Consider the following 24332-nt stretch of genomic DNA (forward strand, 5'->3'; position numbering starts at 1 on the left):
GAGTTTTTTTTTTTTAAGAAAATCACCATGGCAGTGGCTTGGCCGGTGAGTTGAAGGGGACAGCAGATCTGACGCTGGAAGACCTCCAGGGCTGCAGCCACACTGTTCTCAGAGGGCAGGGAAGGGGGTCTGTGGTGTGAAGGGAGAGGGGCAGATACATGAGAAAGGCTACTCAGGCAGCTGGAACCAGAGTAACTGACCAACCCCGAGGGATGCTGGGAAGCGTCCAGGAGGACTTGCAGGTTTTTGGCTTGGACACCTGGTGGAATGTGAAGATAAGAATTACTGGAGACATAAATTTGAGAAGACTGCGATTTTATGTTACTTTCTGTTCTAAAATAGCCGTGCGAAGGCCTGAGGAAGAGCACCACAGATACCTCCTTTCCCGTTTATCTGGAAGAGTACCAGAGGCATAAGTAACCTCAAGGGCTATGAGGCAAGTGGCTGATAAATATCTTATTCCCCCCAGCTGTGCTTTATACTCTCCCCCTATGAGCAGGGATAAGAACTCTTTTACAAATCTCCAAGTATATGTCTGGGGCATTGGGCCTTGGTACTTATGGATACGTATAGATTTACTTCCTGTCAGACTAATCTAACTTTATAACCTAGGGCCGGGTATAAAGAGGACTAAACAACAGCAAAGTAGCCACAAACTAGGGATCTTCTCATTCTTTCCCAGGGCAGGTTCATTTTCCCAGGAAGGGCTGCGACTCCAGTCCGTCTTTAGGAGAGAAGTTCTGCACGTGACATTGTGTGGATCCCCATCCACAGCACCAACTCAGCTGACAGGTGGAATGAGGCAATACGGCCCACTATTTCAAGGGACTAATGTTTAATTGATCATTCCCTAAACCCCCAAATGGTACCATCTCAGGGCTGTGTGCACAGGGCTGTGTACACAGTGGGATGTACACGGTTCCTCCACAGGGGAGTACACTCACAGAGCCTTGTTTCACCAAGTCAGTGTGTTTGTGAGGGTGCTGAGGAAACTGGGGACCCTGAGTGGGGCATCCCAATAGGCTTTACATGGTGTCCTCTATCCAGGCCGCAAAAGGCATGTGTTTGGCCAACTCAAATCCAATAGAGCTCACCTCATCTCACCACCATCTAAAGGCAGAATGCAAAGAATTGAAGGCCATCCTTGGAGGGAGTGGTTCTCAGACAGCCCAGGCCCAAGCAGATGACACCTCTATGCGAAATGGCTTTCTAAATCTGGCCCTGAGCTACAAGAAAGCTGATGAGGTGAGTGATGAGGCCAACCTCTCCCTGCCCTGATTTATAGGACTGGGCATCATAGGGATCTCAGAAAATTTCAATGCTGGAACTATAAATGATTCATATTTTCCAGTATGTAAAACATGCTTATAGTCGACTAACTTGGAACTAATGGCAAATAACTTGGCAGGAAATCAGACCCTGGCTAAAATCAAACAAACGCTGCACTATGCAGGAGGTCAACAGTAAAGGTGAATTCACTCAGGCCTGAAGCCCCTACCCCCGTGCACCTCACCCTCCAGCAGCTGAGCCTGAGCACATCACCTTACCAGGACAACGCGACAGTCCTCTTTGCTGCCAGTAATTGCTTAGCATCTTTGGGAAGTCACTGCAATGACTACTTATAAACCTTGAAAATGTTCTCTTACCCAGATCATCAGTATCCATATCATCAGATCAACATCAGCAGGAATAATAAGTTTATCTGCTAATTACCTGCCACCATTATTCTGTGTCCTGGCAATTAATCTTGAAAAATAATGCTAGAAAGACATTAACCCAAAAGGATAAGGGGAACACTTCCAGTTGTAGAAACCCACTGTTCATTTCACTGGGTCAGCCATTCCCAGTGCATGGAGCCAGCGTTGGCAAATTATAGCCCACAGGCCAAATACAGCTCATCACTTGTTTTTGTATGGCCTGCCACCTAAGAATAGTTTTCATATTTTTAAATGGTTGAAAAAGAATCAATAGAAAGATAACATTTTATGACATCTACACAGATAGTATGAAATTCAAATTCCAGTGTCCATAAACAAAACTCTACTGATGCACAGTCATGCCCATTTGTTTGGTTGCTTTTGCACTACAACAGGTTTAAGTACTTCCAACAAAGCCTAAAATACTATTTGATTTTTTTTACATGAAAAGCTTGTGAATTCCAGGCTTAGAGATCATTGCCCAGCGTGGTATGGTTGGCCACTACTCAAATGCTTGATATGCCCTATTGTCCCTGTTAAGGACTGAATGTTTGTGTTCCCCCAAAACGTTGAAATCCTATGTTGAAATCCTAACCCCCAATTGAAATCCAATAAGGAGGTAGGGCCTTTAGGAGGTAATTAAGTCAGGAGGGTTGAGACCTTGAGTGAAATCAGTGCCTTTAGGAGAAGAGACATAAGACCTTGCTTCTTTCTTTTTGCTTTCCGCCATGTGAGGATACCACGAGAAGTTAGCAGTCTACATTCTGAAAGAGGGTTCTCACCAAAACCCAACTGTAATGGTACCTCCATCTCAGACTTCCAATCTCCAGAACTGTGACAAATAAATCTCTGTTGTTTATAAAGTCATCCTTTGGGTTACTTTGTTATAGCAGCCTAGGTTAAGACAGTCTTCAAACACTCCCCATGGACTTGTTGGTGTCTAAACATCCCATTATTAGTCACTTCACATTCAGTCATTAGCACCTTAGTGGGAATTAATCTGTTATATTAGGAAACGTGACTTGGGAGTGGACCACAGGATTGGTCAGGGGCAGGAGTTGGTAGGGAGGGTAGCTCAAGTTGCCAGACCAAAAGGGCAGTGGAACCCCATCTGCAATGATTCACAATATTCCTGGGCTTCATGAAATAACTTGGGGAGGGGCAGGGGTAGCATGGGGAGTGGTTCCTATGCTCCATGTGAGAACAATTCATCTAAGGTTTCCCAAATTATCATGAAGGCTTCTCAATAACCAAATAAACCTAGAAATCATCCACCCAGTCATTTAGAGGTATTTTCCTGAACCTGAATGCCCAGGCAGTCCAAGAGGAGTGGGGCATTCTAGGGGACCCAAGCTCAAGGCACAAAAGTTTCAACACAAGCCAAAGAAACTTAGATGTCTCTAGGGCTCACTTGTTCCCCGAAACCTGATTGCTTAGTTTCTTCTTTGTTTTTTACCACTCACCTCATCTCCAGGCTGAGGGGAGTGGCCTGAACTGGATACCAAGCACTCAAGGGTGGCAATAGGCAAAGGATGCTGCTGTCCACTCTGGACCCATTCCACATCCTCAATCCTGGGCCATGAAAAGCTAGCTGGGGCCCAAGGGCTGCAGAACCCCATGTACTTATCTGTGGTTTGCAGACCCCAAGGGCTTAGTCAAGGCAAGAGCCACTCAGTTACTCATCGGAGGTCTAGGTGTTCAACCTAGTTGTGGCATGACAACCCAAACCATAAAGCAAACAACTCTAGATAGTGAACAGAGTGACCAACCAGCACGTACAAAGATGATAAAAAGGTCACATGTAAATTGGGCAGAGCAGGTGGAGAGATTTGGGGGAAAGCTGGCACATTCAGACTACATTTACCAGACACGACATTTAGGAAAATCCATTTGAATTTTGTGACTCTGACATCATCTTTTTAACTGCATCGGCAGAACCTTAAACAGAGCAATGACTTCTTCCTTCCTCAGTTACCCTTTTGGCCAGAATGTTTAGTCTGGGAGGAATTAACAAGCTGCTAGAACAAGAAAGGGGAATCATGAGGGATAGGGAAAGGGGCTGAGACAAATCCCCTGGATGCTTTTCCGGGCAGTCAGGTCATTCTGCTGCATGCAACAGGTCATGGGGACATGGTGCTACGACTTAGCTCACGGCACAGTCAAGATGCAATTATCCAGAGCTGGGAGGAAGGAGGACAGAGATGCATTTCTCCTTTTGGCCTAACAGAAAAGTGTTCAAACGTCCTTACTGTTCGGGTTTATCCAGCAACTTCAGTTCTTCCTCTTTGGATGTCTCGTAATACTTTCTTATTTTAACCAATTCATCCTCCTGGGCTCTCTGTGTTAAAAGAGAAACCAAACAAAGCACACGTAGAATGAACAATGAGAATCTAAAGCAACGTGTCTCAAAGTGTGGTCTCTGGACCAGCAGCACTAGCATCACCTGTTTCTGGTTAGAAATGCAAATAACTGGCCCTACCCCAGGCACAAGAAGCTGGGGTGGGGGTTGGGGCAGCAAGCCCTCCAGGTGACTCTGATGCATGCTAACATTTGCGAATCGCTGGCTGAAGCAAATGGTCCTAACAAGCGACTGTAGGTGGACACAGAAGTCAGGACATTTGACGGCTGCCTCTGAATCCCCTGCAAGCAGGTATCAGTGAGTTGTCCTTAGTATTTGTTTCCTGACCCTTAGAACAGCTCTCCTAACTTCTGTAGGCTCCTGACTTTTTAATTTCCAGTCTCCACCTTCTCTGTTTGTAGATTCGGTAAACATTCGTCTGTACTGCTTATTTTGGCACTTAGCTACAGTTTCTCAATTTATCCAACAATTTCAGTTGCATGCAGCCTTCCTCTACTGTGAGCTAACAAGTACTGCCCATATGCACAGTCCTGAGCTCACAGTAACAACAAAAAGCATCTAGAAGGCACTTGGCTTTTTGGAAAGTCCTTCAGTATCAACTATTGTATCTTCGCTTTTCAGATGATCCTACGTAAGCTCACACTAAGTACTGGATAAACGTCCTGACTCAGAATCTCTCTTCCTCCCATAATACCACGCTGCCCTCCGGGTACTCAACAAATGCACTGCTAGCTCCCAAAGGCCTGGTATTTGTGCACCCTCTTGTCTATTAATGAAAGCCTTACTGATGGAATGCGAGAAGGCCCCACTCAGGTGTACTAAATAGCTTCTAATTTTATATGATGTAAAATGTGTAAGGAACTGGCAATCTCCCTAGGTTGGATTATTATGCTACGGAAAGTTTCTATAAGAGACTTAAGGTCCCAGGGGACATAATCAACGAAATGAGTACTTTTTTTGAGCATGGTGACCAAGGCATACTATAGAGCTCCCAGGCAGCTTCCTGGGAAATATCATTACTTCAGTAAAGAGAATCTGGTTCACTCTGTTTTCAAATCCTAACAGAGTCAATGAACCAGAAATGCTAACAATCATGGGAACTCTGACTCTTCCTGTGTCATCTTCTCAGGAAAGCCTGCCAGTGCTGCTGGTTATTCCACATACAGCCCAAATTTAAAGAGCACATATGTGTCTGGTGCTGTTTATTTTCAAGATACATTGCTACTGCTACTTATATTGAATTCTGTTTTAACACTCACAAAAATCAGACAGAGCCCATTATAATCCCCTTCTACTGATGATCAAACAGGCTTAAGGGATTTAACTGATCCAGAGTCACTCAGCAGTCTACGGAGTGGGACCTCAAATGTAAAACTGTCTGACTCTAAATCCAAAGCACACACCCACCATCTTTTTACTACTTCCCACATTCAAGGTCATCAGCTCATTTGGTCTAAAAGTAATCATCCAAGATGGTAACAATATTTCCATTCATTAGAAGAAAACAGTAGTGTGCAGCAACAGTAAGCAGGTAGCTCACCTTCATTCACTCTGACAGCAAGCCACAGGGCTGGGTTCATGGCACAGAAGGGGTCTTCACCTTGAACCACCCTCTCATGCAGGTGTGCAAAGAGATCTGCTAACCCGGATGGCACAGCACGGTCAGAACCTAGTGCTTTTCTCACATCTGCTCTCATTGGAGCTTATGTTTATAGAAACTATGCCTTAATCTCTTCCATACTATGTCAAAATCATCTCTGCCCAAGAACATGAATGGCTCAGTGATTTGGGGGCGGGGGGTGGGGGGGGCAGAAGGAGTCACATATGACCATTTTTTTGGACCTAAACATTTTTTTAATTAGTGAAGATATGATAATCTGGAAACTCTGGCTCTGTAGGTCTTTGATACTCACATTTTCATATAAGGCTGCCAGGGTCTCCAGATCAACCACAGAATCATCCACATTGAAAATGGCTGTCAATACCCAAAAAGAAAGAGGGAAAAAAGGAAAGTTTAATTAGACTCCCCCACACTAACATGTATTACACGTCTAGCTTCCAGGCAATGGGACACTGCACTTCCTTACACAGTTGTGTCCTGCAGCATGTTCTTGCTCCCCTTCCTCTTGCGCCAGGGGGGCTCCAGTGAAAGAAACCAAAATGGCTCCTATCCCTGGCCTGAGCCTTGGCCCTGCCTGGTTTAATTCCTCAAGTTTTGCGTCCTTTCTGCAGTTTAATTTAGGCTCCACAGGAGAAGTGTTTGTGCTTTAAAACTAAATCAGTTTGTAGGTTTGAAGCACAATTTTAAATCTTTCTTCCCGGCTGGTAATTGAAGAGATTTAGTACCTAATGCACCAGAACTGACTCTTGCCCATTACCAGGAAGAGAGAAAAAAAGACAATGTTGGCAAATTAAATGAATTCAGGCATGTGATTTAGGCACCTTTCCATGGCCACTGCAAACATCTTGTTTGGATTAAAAAGACAAGAAAAAGCAATAATTGCATCAATGGCAAATTAAGATTATGGAAACCTCCCATGAGTTAGTCTAAGGCAAGTTCTCATTCCCATGGTTTTATCAGGATTCTACTTGTTATTCTATATCTTTAAGTCATCTAGCTGTTAACTAATATGCATATGATTTCACCTAGAGAGATTCCTTTCTATATATACCGGGATACGAACATTGAGATTGTAAAGGCTTAATGGATTTGGCAATCAAAGTGTTTGGAATAGGCAGCTCCACATCTTTAAATAATTATTCAAAACTAATAAGGTTTGTTCCCTCAACCCCACCTCCCTTCTCTGACTTTACATTGTGAAATTAACCAGCACGCTAGTAAATTTTCTCCGTGGCAGGCTAATTAATTTTATTAAACCAACCAGTGATATTTAGAATGCCTTAAAATTTTGCTCGTCAACCATTATTCTGTTCATTGGCATTACAGCATGGTTTCTGGAGAAGGTAGAGATCAAGGTAAAGGGCAGGTTCCTTTCAAATTGTTGTGCGTCTTCTATAGCTGAATTGTATGAACCCCCTTATACAATTTTAACAAAGTTAATTAACTGAGCTAAGATCATGTAACTTCACAGAACACCGAGAAATGTACTTAAAATTCCTCCGCAGGCCACCTTCACTCACTTAGGGTTAATCAACAAGCTATTCTTAGATATGGAAGTGTGGGGAAAGGAGAGGTTAACATGCTAGTGACAAAGTTGACTCAGATCCCACTAAGACAAAGGAAAATCACGCTTCTAAAAAGGGCAATCTGAAACCACAGAAGAAAAATGTAGTTTGAGGAAAGAATGAAAGAATTTGCCCTCCCAGGATGGTTATTTTGTGTGTGGAGATAATATGAATTTACTAATTTATTAGACCAGGAATTTTTACATGTCTGGTGCTTTAAAAAAAACAACCAGGAACAATGTCTGATTTATGTAAATTCCAATATTCTTCTACAAAAATCAGCCAACAGGAATGCAGTAAGAAAAGGTGAAGTTCTACAAACAATTTATCAGAGAAGTTCACTTCTAAACTAATTCCACATTGTAGGTATTCTATATGAACTGCAAGCTTACATATAACCAAGTGAGCTTAACTAATGAGAATTAGAATGACCTGTGTGTTGTTGTTCTGGTGAACAAATACTTGGTTCTTAAAACTTAATCAGTCTGGGTCCCAGACACACAGTTTGATGGGCTGTATGGTCAGCCAATACTGCTCCATTGTGCTAGGTAACAGAAAGAAAACATCTAGAAAACGGAACTGGAGAACAAGCATGGGCTCTGACAACATTCACTCATTCATTCATTCACTCATTCATTCACCCAGCCCTTGAGTAAATATTTATTGAATGTGTATTAAGTTCTAGAAACTGTTAATGCTGTGATTATATAAATCAAAAGTGTGTAGGAGGTTCAAAACACTTGATCTCAATTTATACTCTAGCCTAGGGGACAGAAAATAATTTCAGATAACAATATACTATGAAGAAAGTAGAGAAATAGGCAGCATTGCATTGGATGGTTGATGAGGCTTCTTTGAGGAGGCAACAAATATTTAACTTAAGAGCTGAAGAAGTCAGTTCTGTGAATATTTGGGAGATGAGCCTTCTAGGAAGAGATAACTGCAAAAGGAAGTTTCTTTTTCTGACGAAGGAACAAGCTTAAGGTACAGAAAAAATACCAAGATGACTATCGTGGAAGGAGCAAAACTTCCTATGTGATCCTGGCAGGTTCAAGTATCCGAGCCTCACCAGATCCATAAAACGGGTCTAATACCATGTACTGGAAATATTAAGCAGGGGAGTATGTATGCATGGCATAGCACATAGAGAATGGTATGAACTGAAAATGGTACCAATGAATGATGACTATTGGGATTTTAAATATAGACGTGGTGCGGCAGCTGGGTGACTCAGTCGGTTAAGCTCCTGGTTCTTGGTTTCAGCTCATGTCATGATCTTATGGTTCGTGGGTTCAAGCTTCATGTCAGGCTCTGTGCTGGCAGTGTGGAGCCTATTTGGGATTCTCTCTCTCTCTCCCTGTCTCAGCCCCTCCCCACCCACGCTCTTGCTCTCTCTCTCTCTCAAAAATAAATAAACTTTAGGGGCACCTGGGTGACTTAGTTGGTTAAGCGTCCATCTTTGGCTCAGGTCATGATCTCTCAGTCTGTGAGTTTGAGCCCCATGTCAGGCTCTGCTGACAGCTCAGAGCCTAGAGCCTGCTTCACATTAGGTGCCTCCCTCTCTCTCTGCCCCTTCCCCGCTCATACTCTCTCTCTCAAAAATAAACATTAAAAAAAATAAACTTTAAAAATAAAATAAAAAATAAATATACACATGGTTAATGTGTTTTAATGCTTGTTAATGCCTTATCTCCTTTAATATCTGGAAAGAAGACAACAACTACTGAGTAGTTTGTGTTATAAAGGAAACTTTCCAGAATTCATGAGTGTTCCAGATAGGAGTAGTGCTATTAAAACTTTCTGGTCCTTCAAAACCCTGCTCCAAGCCCAACTTCAGGAAACATTATTAATAGTAAGGGATATGCACAAATAGTTGTCATTACAAAAAATAATGGCTCAAGTGTTTTCAAAGAAATACAAGATACCTTTGGGTCCATTCAGAAAGTCAGCCTCATTGTCACCTCCAATTTCCATCTCTCCTATCAATCTACTGTTCATCAAACCACCACCATTATGATTTTTTAATGTTTATTTATTTTTGAGAGAGAGAGCACAAGCATGAGCAGGGGAGGGACAGAGAAAGAGGGGGACAGAGGATCTGAAGCAGGATCTGTGCTGACAGCAGTGAGCCTGATGGGGGACTTAAACTCACAAACCATGAGATCATGACCTGAGCCAAAGTCGGACGCTTAACCAACTGAGTCACTCGGGTGCCCTGCCACCATTCTATTTTTAAAACCATGGGTCTCAACATTTTACTTTGATGCTTACAATACCTCATACGTATTTCCTTTAAATACTGGGTAAACCCCAAATGCCTTGGCCTGATGTTTAAGCCCATTCCTTTCCCAGTCCCAAGCTACACTTCCACTCTCATCCCCTACCACTTCCCCTTCTCCCAGGCTGCCTGTGCTCCAGCCATTTGGGGTGGCATGCCAAGGATTCTTCCCTTCCCATACACCCTCCCCCAAGGCCCAGGGGAAAGGTTTCCTGCCCTGGAAGGAACTCCTTGACCTTCAGATTCCTAAGTCCTCACTCTCTTCCTCTTTCACCTGCATGTGTATTTTACACAGGGGAAGAAAGTCTAATAAAGAGCCTGTATTAACAGCGTGTAGCAGAACAGTTACCCTCCACTGCTGGACTGAGGAAGCCTGTAGTCAGGGATGGTTTCTAAGCATCCCGATAACCCCAGCATCTGGCCTCACACCTGGTATGTAACAGGGATAAAAGTGGGATACAGGTTACAAGAATACCAACGGGAGTTCTTCTGTTAGGTATCAGGAAATGCTTCCTGATAAGAGAGCATAGGGTCTTTAAAAGAAAACAAATTTTGGAAAAGGATAGGATTTTGGTAGATGAAAATATTGTCTTCTGAGGGGTGTATCTGAATTAGGGTTGTTTGCTCACCCCCACTAGTCCCCGGTAAGAAATCAAGGTTTATTTGGTCAGGTTGCATAATCATGCCTTCATCTACACACTCACTGGAGATACGCTACTTGCCTCATTTTCAAGGAAATAATAAGGAAAATAGCTTTCCCTTCATTCTTCACCTCCAAAAATGGTTTAAACAGCAGTATCACCTTAGGTGAAAAGGTTACGAGTAAAAATTCAATGGTTATATTGCTTCAGGCAGATACCTCAGACACCCATTTATGAATTAACATTAACTGAGCCAAATGCATTCCAAGCAATGACAATCTGTAAATTTACAAGTTCCAGTGAACATCAACTGGAAGGATGCGAGACATTTCATATGGAAGAAACAGATGCAGACAGGCTCATGGAAGATTCAGGCAAGGGCAGGTAGTTCCATTTTGGTTGAAGAGAGTGTTAATTCTAGTCTAGAGCAAGATCGGTAGAATTCTGATGAAGGCCATGATGAAGAGCCTATAAGGCACTCAATACACAGCATGGAGGCACTGAGAAGTTATGAGTGGTGTAGTAAACCTAACAGTTATATTCTATAGGACATGTCAAAATTTGGAAAAACTGGTTTAGAATCTATTCCAATGAACAAGAAGTAGCAAATACCGTGGATAGAAAGCACAGGACAGAGGAGAAGGACACTACAGAGCACTACCGAGTGGCATAACTAAGTAGCTATGGGACTGAGGACGCTGGAGTGAAAACCACCTGAGGCCCTACATCTACAATTGGAGGAAGGGCTTTGGGCCACCCACAGGAATAGGCAGAGGAGCTTAAGAGCTGTATATGCCTGGGGTGCCTGGCGGCTCAGTCGGTTGAGCATCTGACTTTTGCTTGGGTCATGATCTTGCGGTCCATGGGTTCAACCCTTGTGTCAGGCTCTGTGCTGACAGCTCAGAGCCTGGAACCTGCTTTGGATTCCGTGTCTCCCTCTCTCTCTGCCCCTCCCCCACTCATGCTCTGTGTCTCTCTCAAAAATGGATATTTTTTAAAATTAAAAAAAAAAAAGAGCTAGATATGGACCTGGGGGAGAAATGGGGGAGAGGAAAACTAGTTATGAAGGAAGAATTAGATTAATTTGGGGTCAATGCCAAGTATTCCACTGAGGTTTTCTCTCTTCCATGTAAGGGTCTTAAAAACAAAATAAAATTCAGAGGTGGAAGAAGCACTCTGAAGAGATATCCTGGTTGAGTCTAGGAGCTTAAGGAAATTCTTTCTTTTTTTTTTTTTTAATTTTTTTTTAACGTTTTATTTATTTTTGAGACAGAGAGAGACGGAGCATGAACGGGGGAGGGGCAGAGAGAGAGAGGGAGACACAGAATCGGAAGCAGGCTCCAGGCTCTGAGCCATCAGCCCAGAGCCCGACGCAGGGCTCGAACTCACGGACCGCGAGATCATGACCTGAGCTGAAGTCGGCCGCTTAACCGACTGAGCCACCCAGGCGCCCCTTAAGGAAATTATTTCTATCATTTCTCTACTACAGAGTAGCCAATGAAGGTTAGATTATTGGCCAAAGGTCTAAAAAGTAAGGGCATAGGTACTAGGACTCCTAGAAGAGCTGTTTTCGTGCACATAATTCTGCCTCCTATTCACCAGAAACATTTTAAGTTCCTACATAGGGCTGGAATCAATAACTGATCATTCTATTCCACAAATATTGGCACAGTGTATTACAGAGTTGATTCTTTTTTTTTAATATTTATTTTTCAGAGAGCAAAAACTGGGGAGGGGCAAAGAGAGGGGGACAGAGGATACGAACCAGGCCGTGCTCTGACAGGTTGACAGCAGCAAGCCCTATGTGGTGCTTGAACCCATAAACCACAAGATCATGATCCGAGCCAAAGTCGGACCCTCAACCGACTGAGCCACCCAGATGCCCCAAGAGTCTGTTCTTGAAGGCACTTATCACCAAACTTCTAACCATTACATGAGCCCATTAATTAGTTCACAGATGATTACTATACAGAAAGAAATCAGTCATTGATTAAAACATATTTGGAATTACTAGGGATTAGGTAACTCTTTCCATTTTATACTTTAAAAACCACACTCTGTCTTTCTTGCTCTGTAGCATGCATGTGCTCTCTCTCTCTCTCTCTCTCTCTCTCTCACACACACACACACACACACACACACACACACACACACACACACACACATACACCCCTACCTTGTATCTTATGAGCTGGATAAGCAAATACCAGCCTACACAATTCTATAGCATGCCTCAAAGCCCTGATACAGTAATTCCAGGTCATTCTAGCTTTTGTTCCCATCTGTTTGGGGCTCATTATACCAACAACTCCTGCAAATGGTGTCAGAAAGGTGAAGCGTCAAATCCACAAAGGGGAGACCCCGACAACTCCCTGCTACTGCAATATCAATCATTGCTGGTGGTTTCTACTTTTATCTCCCTCTCTCCTTAGTTATCCCCACTCACACTGTCAGTTCGGTTAGAATATTTCACCTACACCTCACAATATGTCGAAAGGAAATAGACACACGCTGTGAAAAGCTGGTAATTTTATTGGGTTCCTTTACCTTTAAAAATCTGTTACTTGGTCAAGTCTGGTTTCTGGGCCCCTTTTTTGCAGGGAAATTGAGGCAAACATTTTTATGTGGTCCTCTGGTGCCTGCTCTGTACTCCAAGAATTATATACACAAGGATCATTAGAGTAGTGTTTCGCCCATTAAGATATAATAACCGTCAGCAGGGACAAAAAGCAGATCAGTATCACAGATTCAAACTAACAGGCACACATAAAAACTATGTGCCTGCTTCAGGCACATGCACAGGGTCAGGGTCTTACACGATAGGGAAATTCCCTCTCCAGTTTGGAGGCGGCTTTTCACAAGACCAGGGTAAGTAGAAAGAACATGCAGGAATTCTCTCAGCCCTCTAGCCATTTTTAACCCGGAACACTTTTCTATCCCCGAGTGCAACCATTTCCAAATAAACCAAAAATGACTGTGCTTGCTGTTTGAAGGGCTTCTAATTAGTAAAACACAAGCAGTTACTTAAAGGAGCTGTTCTTTTTGACTGAAGGAACACCTTTGGGCAAGAAACACATGGAAGACTGAGGTAGGAAAGGCACACGCCTCGGTCTGTTAGATTAGCCAAAGTAAATCTGGTCATCCAAGGTGTGGAAGATGCCACAGACAGATAGAGCTGGGGTAGCTTACTAGGATTTGGCTGATGTTGATTTTAAAAATCACCTCTATGCTGCCCAGTTTATGCCTTGTTCTGTTTCCTTCAGTAAATGGTTGACATGAACACCTTGCACAAAGTGGGTGTTTAATAATTGTTTGCAAATTGTTTGCAGATTTATTCTCAGCCCACGAAAACAAAGATTAATAGGATTATTTGGCTCTACTAATAGAAATTATTTTCTTAACAACATTAACTTCCAAATGGCCAGCATAAAACTTAGCTGTTTGGTCCAAATTACTGATATTTCTACGGCTTAATAAATATTCAACTTGTAAGGGAAAGAGAATGAAATGGGGACCATATCATAGAAGGCATTGGGTTTTTAAAACTCTCAGCTAACAGACCCCTCAAAACTCCCACAAACCAACTACCCTGACCTCTACCAAAGAAAAGGCAAGGATGTGGGGTCATGGATGAGGCAGGGGTAGCATCCGAGAGCTGAGGAAAGGTCCAGCAGGAACATCTCCCCACAGGCTCACCTCATAATGACAAGGCCGTCATGGAGAGGGAAGACCAAATTCAGGATAAAACTTGGCAAGAGGTGAAAAGGGGGCCAGGCAGATTGAAGTGTGGAGTCGGGGGGGAGAGCCTGCCCCCACTGAAGAGGTCTGTAACCAGGTCTCTTTGCCATGGTCATAGATGTCCTACAACCTTTTCTCAATATGCCTCACTTTTCCCTACTGACCACTACGTTCCACCTCTGGCACCAGGCACACCTGGGCAGATATAGGGACGCACAAAGCCTAGCTCTATGCATCTTTCCAGATGAAATGCTAAAGGCACCGATTACTAAAGCTTAAAATAATCTCTGTCTAGGCAGACCTTACTACCTAAACAGTTATACTTAATAAATGAACAGCTGCATTTATCGGGAATTTCCTGTGTACCAGGCATTATTCTAAGTGTGAGGTGGGTGCTGCTGCTGGACCTAGTTTTACAGACGGTGAAACTAAGGCACGAGGTCAGACAGCTTGATTTCCCAAGCTCAGTTCCATAATCAAATTTACTGGACTAGGATTATGCTTCTTTTATCCTTTATAAGTGCTAGGCTATAAATAATCCCTCCACCTAAAATCCTTACCATCTTAAAAAACAAACAAAAAAATCAGTGAGCCAACTCCCCACGACAGTCTACACAAACACTGTGGTCTCTAAATAGCATTACGTGCTTTTTTTTTTTACATTAATCAACAGCCTCCCGGTGGGAACCAGATATGCCTCATGCTACAAAAATTCTGTTTGTGTTTTATACACAACCATAAACTCACCATTATTTAATAATCACTAATATTTAATACAGTCCTAATATGCTATCGCAATATACATAAGAAAACAGTCTAACTTCAATCTTTGCCAACTACTTGCAGTTATTCAAAATCATCAGTATTGCAGTCAAAGTCAGAGCAAAAAATTTCTAAAAACTAGAACTGAGGAACTTGAAAAGCCATTGTCTTAAAAGAAAATATAAATATAAAAAGAAAATACAAGCTAGAGTAATATAAAGTCTTATCTTTTTTTAAAGATATTAACAATTGCATGCTGGAACAGACTAAAAGGAACAGCAAAGGCACAAAGAATGAAGAAACACAAACAAAATTTGCCTCCAGTCCCATAAAGAACAAGAACTATCAAAGGCCTATACTTACAGTCTTACCTACATCACCAAATGCCTGCTAATGTGTCATACTAGTTGGTACAGACCTTAATTTGGGCTTTGATGGAAAGAGAAGGCAAGTGTAAATGACATAGTCGGCGGGAGCTGGCTGGGCGGTAGAAGAAAGGACTGTCCCAAAAGGGACGCTTGTCTATTGCCAAAACTCAAAATCACTCAGTCTTATAAAGCAAAACTCCCAATTCTCACCTAAGTTCAGGCATGTACTATGCCCGAAGGTGCCCAAGGTACCATTTTATAGGTGTAATTAAAATTGTCCATGGTTCAAACCTCAAAGAAGGACACAGGCACAGAATTCACAAAACCTCCCCTCCTTCCTCCATTCTATTCTCCGTAGGGCAGTGGAATGAGAAACAGTTTGGGTTAAGCTGCTTCTGTTCTTCCATTAGTTCTGGTTCTTTTAAGCCAAAATTACATTCCGGGCAGATTGGATGGTCTCAGCCAGTTGCCTGAAGGTAAAGTACAAAGAAATGCCACCCTCTGCTTTCAGGACTCAGCTCTGTGAGTGAAGGAATGTACAGTGGTTTAGAAAGGGGTGGGTGGGAACCCTGCTGCTCAGGTGTTTCAGACTCAGAGGAAGAAGAAGGTGGGAAAGGGAAGGGAAGTATTAGGCCTATTGTTTCCATTCACCCAGAGATCATTTTAAAAATTGAGGTCTTTTAATATTCAGTAAGTTGACTGACCCTGGCACCTTCATTCAGTATGTCAGCAGCTCGGGATCACATGTCACCTTTGGTGGGTAAACTCCTTCTTATGTGGCATCCTTACTTGTTCTTTTACTTTCAATATACTGTGGTTTTGGGGGGCCCACTTAAATGAAGTATTATGATTCTACAATCTGGTTTTAGCTAAACTGGACAAAATAAACAAATTGGCTTCAGAAGGTTCCTGCAGATGGGGCACCTGGGTGGCTTAGTCGGTTAAGGGTCCGACTTTGGCTCCAGGTCATGATCTCACAGTTCGTGAGTTCGAGCCCTGCATCAGGCTCTTTGCTGACAGCTCAGGGCCTTCTGTGTCTCCCCCTCTTTCTTCCCCTTCCCTGCTCACACTCTGTCTCCATGTCTCAAAAAAAGAATAAATGTTAAAAAAAAGTTAAAAAAAAGAAGGTTCCTGCAGAGAAACCCCCCAAAATAATCCATCAACAATAAGAAAATGGCAGAGCAGACACTCTGACTGACAGTACAAGTTCTCCACCAGTCATGCAATGAGTTAAAAGCAAGGACAGTTGAGTCAGATTTGCCAAGACACTGACCCCCATATAACAGAATTTATCAAGGGACTATTTGAAGCATGGGTTTAAATACACTATTGTTAATAATGAGTCCATCCCTATTTTTATACTGAGCCTTGAGATATTAGCCAATGAGAACCCAAAGCCAGAGAAATTAGCAAGACATTTAAAAATAATATGAATCTCACCTTAATTCACATTTTGGCATTTGTTTTATAATGTGGATATTAGTTCTGTCACACATTTATATGATATACATGTTTTAGAAAACAGAGCTTAAGAAGCGTGTTCTGAAACTTTTTACTGGTAGAGTGCACAATAAAAAATTTGGAGACCACCTGCCTTCAGTAAAGGGTCTTCCAGGCTAGAATTAGAATGTTCCCCAGGAAAATCCTAGGCAATTCATGGTGAATTTCAGATGCCTGGTAAAATTATGTTTTAGACACCTGGCATAAACATGGACAGAGATTTCTAGAAATTAATAGGTAAAAGGGAGCAAAGTCCAGTGGGCATTCTCAGATCTGGGTCTTAGATTCTGGGCATATAACTAACTGGCGTCCTCCCACATTTTGATTTGAGATTCGTAAACAGAAAGATAGTCTTTGATGCAACTGAATTCCCAAACTGAGATTCTGGACTGGTAAGAACTGAACTGAAAAATGTTTTATTTTGATGTTAGATTAAATATTATAAATATAAATTGTGAGTGTACGGGAAATTCCAAATGAATGCCAAGAGGTTTCTGGCACCTAGTGTGTTGCAAGGCATACAGAGGTTTATGTCAAGAACAGTCAACAGCAATTTTCCATCTCCCCTGGGAAAAGAATGAGAGGAAATCACTAACGTGGAATGAAAACACTAATTTGCAATCATGTAGGCAGTCACTGCGTCCAAGGATGCCAAAATGCTTCTAAACACAAGTCATCCAGTTTAGCAGATGGAAAGCCAGCAAGAAGTAAATCACTTATTCAGAGTCCCTCCTGGACCAAATACAAGTGCTGTGGGTATTATGGTCAGTCTCCTGAAGCCATTCTTCCCCCACAACCAAGGTCCTGCCTTTAGTCATGCACTGCTTTAAACTTCAGTCAGTTTAGAGACCCAGCTTTCTCCAAGATGTCCAATACCATCTTGGGTAGAGAGAAAGCGATAAAGGTGGTTCCCTTTTTGGAGACATCGTATCTCCAACATAGCCCTATCTACTTAGCATTAGACTAGAGTTTTCAGACGCTAGGTGAATACAATAGCTTCAATGTCTCCAGTCATTTCAGACTCAGATCATCTAAAACCGAATTGATCTTTCTGCTTCTACCTACACTTTTTCTTCTGTATTTCCAGTTTATGTTTTGGTACTTATATACATTCCTGTTGAAGCCAGAAATCCAACGTACATATACGACTTCTCCGTCACAGATTGCCTCTGATGTGGCTAAATGAAGCAATTCTCTCTCCAAATAGCCCCTGTATGTGGTCTCCATACATTTCTATAGATAACACCTTAGTTCTGGCCTTCACCATTTATTATCTCAATCATCACAATCCTTTTCCAACAGATTTTTTAATTTTTTTAATGTTTATTTATTTTTGAGAGAGTGTGAGCAGTGGAGGGGCGGAGAGAGCAGGAGACACAGAATCTAAAGCAGGCTCCAGGCTCTGAGCTGTCAGCACAGAGGCCGACGTGGAGCTTGAACTCACAACCTATGAGATCATGACCTGAGCCCAAGTCAGATGCTCAACCGACTGAGCCACCCAGAAGCCCCGCAATCCCTTTCTAGCAGATTTATCCACCTTCAGGATGATTTCTATTTACCCATTCAGCAGACACTGGATGATCATCATTCAGGTGCCAGGCACATTTTCAAGGTGCTAGGGACACATCACTGAGCAATCTCCATCTCAGAACTTACACTCTGATGGTAGATGTAAATGAAAACATCAGTAAATGAACAAATGAAGTCTTGAGAGCTGTGTAGAATCTAAGAGAATTAACTTAGGGTAGCTTCAATTGAAGGGAGGGTCTCTGAGGGAGATTCTATATGCCAAAACCTAGCAAAGGAAAGAAGCTAGCTATGGTGGGGCAGAAAAGCATTTCAAACATAGGAAATGTGCAATGTGGCTCACTCAAAAAGTGCTATGCCTTCAAAGACACAGAAGAAGAAAAGAACTTGGCCATTTTAAGCAATCAAAGAGTTCTGTTGTGGTTAGCGTGCAGTGAGGCGGGGAACAAGAACAGCCAAGGAAAGTAAGAGGGACCAGCTGAGGCCACAGCACGCAAGGCCTTGCAAGCCCATCTCCCACAGCCTGAGAGGTGGTTCTGTATTCAAAATTAGATCACGGGACTGAAACTCTTAAATCCTGTCTCCCTGTTACTGATGAGATAATATCCCAATTTTGCATGATGATATGACGATATTCAGGGCTCCTCCTGTTCTGGACGCTGCTTGCCTTTCTAGCCCCAAGGCCTGAAACAACCCGCATTCACATAGGATCCATACATTCCAGCAGGACCTCCTCCTTGCATGCCTTCTTTCCTTAGTTGGAAAAGCTTCTTTGTGTGATGACCACTGTTCTGTCCATTAAGGCTCGAGTTTTACAGGAGTCTGGATGCTACGCTGTTATTTCGTAAGCAGCTCTATTGTCCACTTGGGCTGCTATGCACATCTCTCCCACTATCCTGTGCACTCCTGAGAATGTTCGAGTCTGGATCTTGTGTGCTGTGGCTGTCATGGTGCCTGATACAAAACTGGCATTCAACTTGTCAGGATGAGCCCTGGGTGTTGTATGGAAGCCAATTTGACAATAATTTATATTCAACAACAACAACAACAACAACAACTGGTATTCAATCCATGTTTACTGAGGGAGGGGAGGCAGGAAGGCAGGAAGGTAGGAAGGCAGGAAGGTAGGAAGGCAGGAAGGAAGGAAGTTTTTGCCCGAATGCACCAAAATGAATATATGACATTCTGATTCCATCTATTCTAAGGTTTGGTCTATTTTTCTTAATTAACTTAAAATTTTAAATATTGAATGGCTTTATATGTGCTACATTAGCCCAGTGAGTTGTAAACAAAGCTTTATTATCAGAGAAATTCTTAGAAAAGAAAAACAACATGACATAAAGGAGCAAACTTGCTATCTGTAGGACCTGGAGGTACAGAGCCTCAAAATCCCACTTCTTGAATATGTATCAAAGGCAGTGTCTACTGGACAACAGAGAAGCAATCACCCTTAGAAACGAGGAAGACAAGGTTGTTTTTTAAGACTTGAACCAGGAAATACTGGATTATCCATCTATGGGAGGTAATTGTGAATGGATGTACCTAAACCATTATCAAGGTGACCAACCTGTGATCCCAGTTAGGGGAGAAAGAGCATAAACAAAGATACAATGCCAAGGAGAGGCAAGTGATAAGGAGGTATTAATGATCAGCGGTGAGAAACATTTTCATCATGACAAAGGAAAAGTCTGTTCTCTAAGTGTATCCTCTCACTTTTTGGTTTATACATCAGCATCTTGTGAGTTTGGAAAATGCGAGTTAGTGCATCTGTCTTTGTGCACTGACAAAGATGAATATATGACCAAAGGCTGAAGGATGGCCTCTTAATTGTGGTCATTTCACCAGGGCTGATGTGTTGTGCGACCTTGCCTGGCTGCCAGCTGGCCAGCCCCAATCAGATCTCACTGCAGCCCCTCTCACATTAAAACACGCATTGTGGGCCAACATCAGCACAGGGAGTCCTTTCATCAGGATGACAACACAAGGCCAAGTGCATTCCATTCACGACCAGACACAGACTCAGAATGAAATGTAACTGACACAGCTCGGGCTCCTAAGTGACCTTCAGATGCCAGTGTCAGTCAAATGGTTCTAAAGAAAAATTAAGCTCGGGTTATGTTCATCTGGAATGCATTACTAAATGAAGACATGGAATAGAGGTGATTTTTTTTTTTTTTTTTAAGAACTTAGGAGCCAACTCTGTGGTGGGGAATGGAGGTGCTTGAAAAAGGAGAAAGGACTAAAATGGTGCCCACAAGTGCTAGAAATCTATGATGCTACAAGTGCCATTTCTAACACTAACATGTAAGTTTGCTAGTGCTTCAGGTAAGCATGTTCTCATCTAGAGTAGAATACTGGAAAAGGTATGGGTGAACTCATCTCTTATCTAACTCACAATGAGCGTTCACTCCAACAAGGCTGAAGTGCCATGGAAAGAAGGTTTATAGTCCGGAGTTGGTAAATGGAATACCACATGGCTGGAATGACTCTCATCATACGGCCATCTGATATACCACAGCAGGATGTGCCTAAAAAGAACTGAATAAAGTCTAAGATGCTGCCGCCATTGTAAAGATTCATATCCACAGCGCCACACATCATCATGATGAAACCAAGCAGAACTGATTTTCACCAAACTTAGGAAGAATACTGTTGTTGAGGATAAGACTCTGCCGCTAGATCTGGAGAATTCCTTTCCAAATTCAGACTACATAAAAAACTCAGTCTCTTTGACAAATGGCTATAAACTTTCCTGCTGATTTATCTGTTCCACTTTTTCACTAGCATGACAGTTTCCTGGTTTGAAATGAAACTCAATTCTTCTAGAAGATCTAACCCCTAAAATCACTAAAGAATCCCTTTCTAATTGTGATGGTGGACCCCTTTAGCTACCCCTGTCCAGATTCAAATCCACTCCTGCAACATTTTCTGAGGTTTAATATTCACACTTATGTATTTATTTCTACTTAATTAAGCTTAAATATTACAAATAGTTCATTTGAATACTATGACTATCATCCAATTCAGAATATTTTTAGCTTTATGTGGAATTTTTAATGTTTGCAATAAAGCAAAACTCCTTTGAGAGGAGAACTCGTGTGTATATTTTGAGTGTCTTTTGGTTCGGGACCTCTGGGAGCCTTCTGCGGTGCACCAGAGTGAAACAAACATTTGTGAGGTAACAAAGACTGAGACCTGAAGGACAATGTGGTTTGAAATTGCCTCCACCGCTAAACCCATGCTAAATTCTACTGAAACCATCTACGAGAGATTACTATTCAGAAAATATTATCAATGACATGTCAAAATAAAGATTACATTTAAATGATTACTGAGAAAGGGGAGTGTTGTTTACATGCAAAACACAGATTTCAAAAAGGTAAGATGGGTTTTGGTCTACTTTTCTAGAGACGAAGAAAAATAGATGGAAGTAATATTTCCTCTTTTTAAAGGTCATATTTTAAATTATGCCAAAGATAACCAAGTTGAAATAATACCATTTGAAAAAAAAGAAGGGATTAAAAAACAATGACGTAGCCAAGTGCATGAAGAGGAAAAGTGTTCCTCCACAGAAGTATTCCAGCTAATGAAGAATTGATGGAGTTAGCATTATAATTATTTTGCACTTCTAATGAAATCATGAATCCCACTAACAACATAAACAAATAGATATTATGTATTTCTTGATATAATATACGAGAGCACTCACGAAGTGAGTGTCACCCTACTCAGATGAAGTCTCTAGATCAAACTAACAATTTACAGGAACCACATGGGTACAGAAAAATGTAATAAATGAGAACACGGCAATGCAATCAGAACATCTAAAATGTGGGAAAATCCACAGGACAAATGACCTGATTTCTTAAAAAATAATAACAATAATAATTACAAAGGAAAAAAAGAAATACGATGGAGTGCAGAAACTTCTAGATTAAAAGAAAACTGAGGGACACAGCAAAGGCAATGCATGAAATTTGTCTGCGTCCTCATTCAAACTAATTGTAAACAAATGGATGAATTAGCATGTATAGAGTCAGGGAAATTAGAATTACATATATGATAATACTGAGAAATTATCATAAATGTTTTTAAATGCACAATAATGGCACTAGAATTATGCTTGAAAAAGCATCTCTTAACTTTTATCAGTGTTCTGACATTTTTAACAGATGAATTGTAAATGGCTGGGATGACTTTACAATTGTCCAGCTGGTGAGAGAGCGTACTTCAGATGAAACAGGAATGAACTGGTAGTTTTGTAGCTGGGTACTGAGTACATGGGATTTATTATATGGCATTCTAATAATTTATACATTTAAAACTTTTCACAATAAAATGCTGAAAAATTTTAAAGTTGGAAAAAAGCAACAGCGAAGACTTACCCTGCTGGATATCCTTCATTTCTAAATGCAAACTAGATATCAAGATTCCCACAGTTTGAGATCGCTTTCCATCCAATAACTTGATGATCTGGAATTTAAAAACAAAGTTAATACACACTCAGATATCTGTGCAATCTTTCAGAAGCATACCAAAAACATTAAGATTTTTAGATACTTTGATGAATTAAACTGATGCTACACTCTATTTTAACAAGATTTTAATACTAAAGTGACTTATCCACAACTGTAGATTTTTAAAAAATATTTATTTATTTTGAGAGCGAGAGAGCACATGTGTGTAAGTGGGGGAGAGGCAGAGAAAGAGGGAGAAGGAAGGAGAATCCCAAGTAAGCTCCACACTGTCAGCGCGGAGCCTGAGACCTCACAAATTGTGAGATCATGACCTGAACCTAAAGCAAGAGTGGGTACACAGGTGCCCCTAACTATAGCTATTTTAGAAAATAAAGGAAAAACACCACCCCAAACTCTGCTAGTCTAACACAAGCGCTAAAATCTTTATGATCTTATACTCAGATCTTTTTATTCAAACACTTAATTAACTAAACTGTTATTGCAATATATGTGTAATTTTATATCCAGCTTTTCTACTTATCATTGGCATATTTCCACATTGCAACTTCTTTTTTTTTTTCTTTTTTTTTTTTCATTTATTTATTTTTGAGACAGAGAGAGACAGAGCATGAACGGGGGAGGGGCAGAGAGAGAGAGGGAGACACAGAATCCGAAACAGGCTCCAGGCTCTGAGCTGTCAGCACAGAGCCTGACGCGGGGCTCGAACTCACAGACCGCGAGATCATGACCTGAGCCGAAGTCGGCCCCTTAACCGACTGAGCCACCCAGGCGCCCCTCCACATTGCAACTTCTTAGGTCACTTCAATAGCCTTTAATCTTCTTGGCTGTGTCATCTGCCTAGTGGTTTAGAGGGAAGATCAGTGGGATTTCAACTCAGCTGGTTAGCTGTTTAAAAGTGATAATGGCCTTGGGGCGCCTGGGTGGCTTGGTCGGTCAAGCGTCCGACTTCAGCTCAGGTCATGATCTCATGGTCCGTGAGTTCAAGCCCCGCGTCGGGCTCTGTGCTGACAGCTCAAAGCCTGGAGCCTGTTTCAGATTCTGTGTCTCCCTCTCTCTCTGCCCCTCCCCTGTTCATGCTCTGTCTCTCTCTGTCTCAAAAATAAATAAATGTTAAAAAAAAAAATTAAAAAAAAAAAGTGATAATGGCCTTGGAAAAGTGACTTACCCTCTAGGAGGAGTTTAATTTCTTCCTCAGGGATAGGGCTTGACTACATTTTTTTTTGTATATTGATTCTAAAACTTGCATAATATCTGTAAAGCACCTCGTATAATATATTCTTAACATAGATTTAAATAAAATTTCCTCTTCTTGTGCTATTTTTAATATAAACAATGTAATACTTTTTTAGAATCACTTTATTTTTTTATTTTTTTTACACTTTTATAAATGCTTTATGTTCATTATTTAATTCTCCCTGCATTGTACTAATTTACATAGTATTCCTACATTTTTACTTTTTATTTTTTCAATATATGAAATTTATTAACAATGTAATACTTTGTACATTAAGCCTTAATTTTATTTTATTTTATTTTTTTTAATTTTTTTTTAACGTTTATTTATTTTTGAGACAGGGAGAGACAGAGCATGAACAGGGGAGGGTCAGAGAGAGGGAGACACAGAATATGAAGCAGGCTCCAGGCTCTGAGCTGTCAGCACAGAGCCCGACGCGGGGCTAGAACTCACGGACCGCAAGATCATGACCTGAGCCAAAGTCGGACGCTTAACCGACTGAGCCACCCAGGCGCCCCAAGCCTTAATTTTAAATTGCTTAAAATTGCTTTTTAATAATAATAT

At 41.6% G+C, this 24332-nt stretch overlaps 1 protein-coding gene across 5 annotated transcripts in view; it reads right to left on the bottom strand.

The window, feature by feature from the left end:
- The window catches only part of FMN1 (formin 1), a 428550-nt gene that overhangs the window by 137481 nt on the left and 266737 nt on the right, over positions 1 to 24332 (bottom strand). For all 5 annotated transcript variants that reach the window (XM_019435304.2, XM_019435301.2, XM_019435302.2 and 2 more), the window contains 3 exons: positions 22442 to 22529; positions 5970 to 6031; positions 3947 to 4035 (listed from right to left, as the gene is read on the bottom strand). In XM_019435304.2, the coding sequence (XP_019290849.2) occupies positions 3947 to 4035; positions 5970 to 6031; positions 22442 to 22529 (239 nt within the window). The remainder of the gene's footprint in view (positions 1 to 3946; positions 4036 to 5969; positions 6032 to 22441; positions 22530 to 24332) is intronic.

The sequence above is a fragment of the Panthera pardus genome, unplaced genomic scaffold (assembly GCF_024362965.1).
Source record: "Panthera pardus isolate Hobbes unplaced genomic scaffold, ASM2436296v1 HiC_scaffold_24, whole genome shotgun sequence".
Classification (NCBI taxonomy): domain Eukaryota; kingdom Metazoa; phylum Chordata; class Mammalia; order Carnivora; family Felidae; genus Panthera; species Panthera pardus.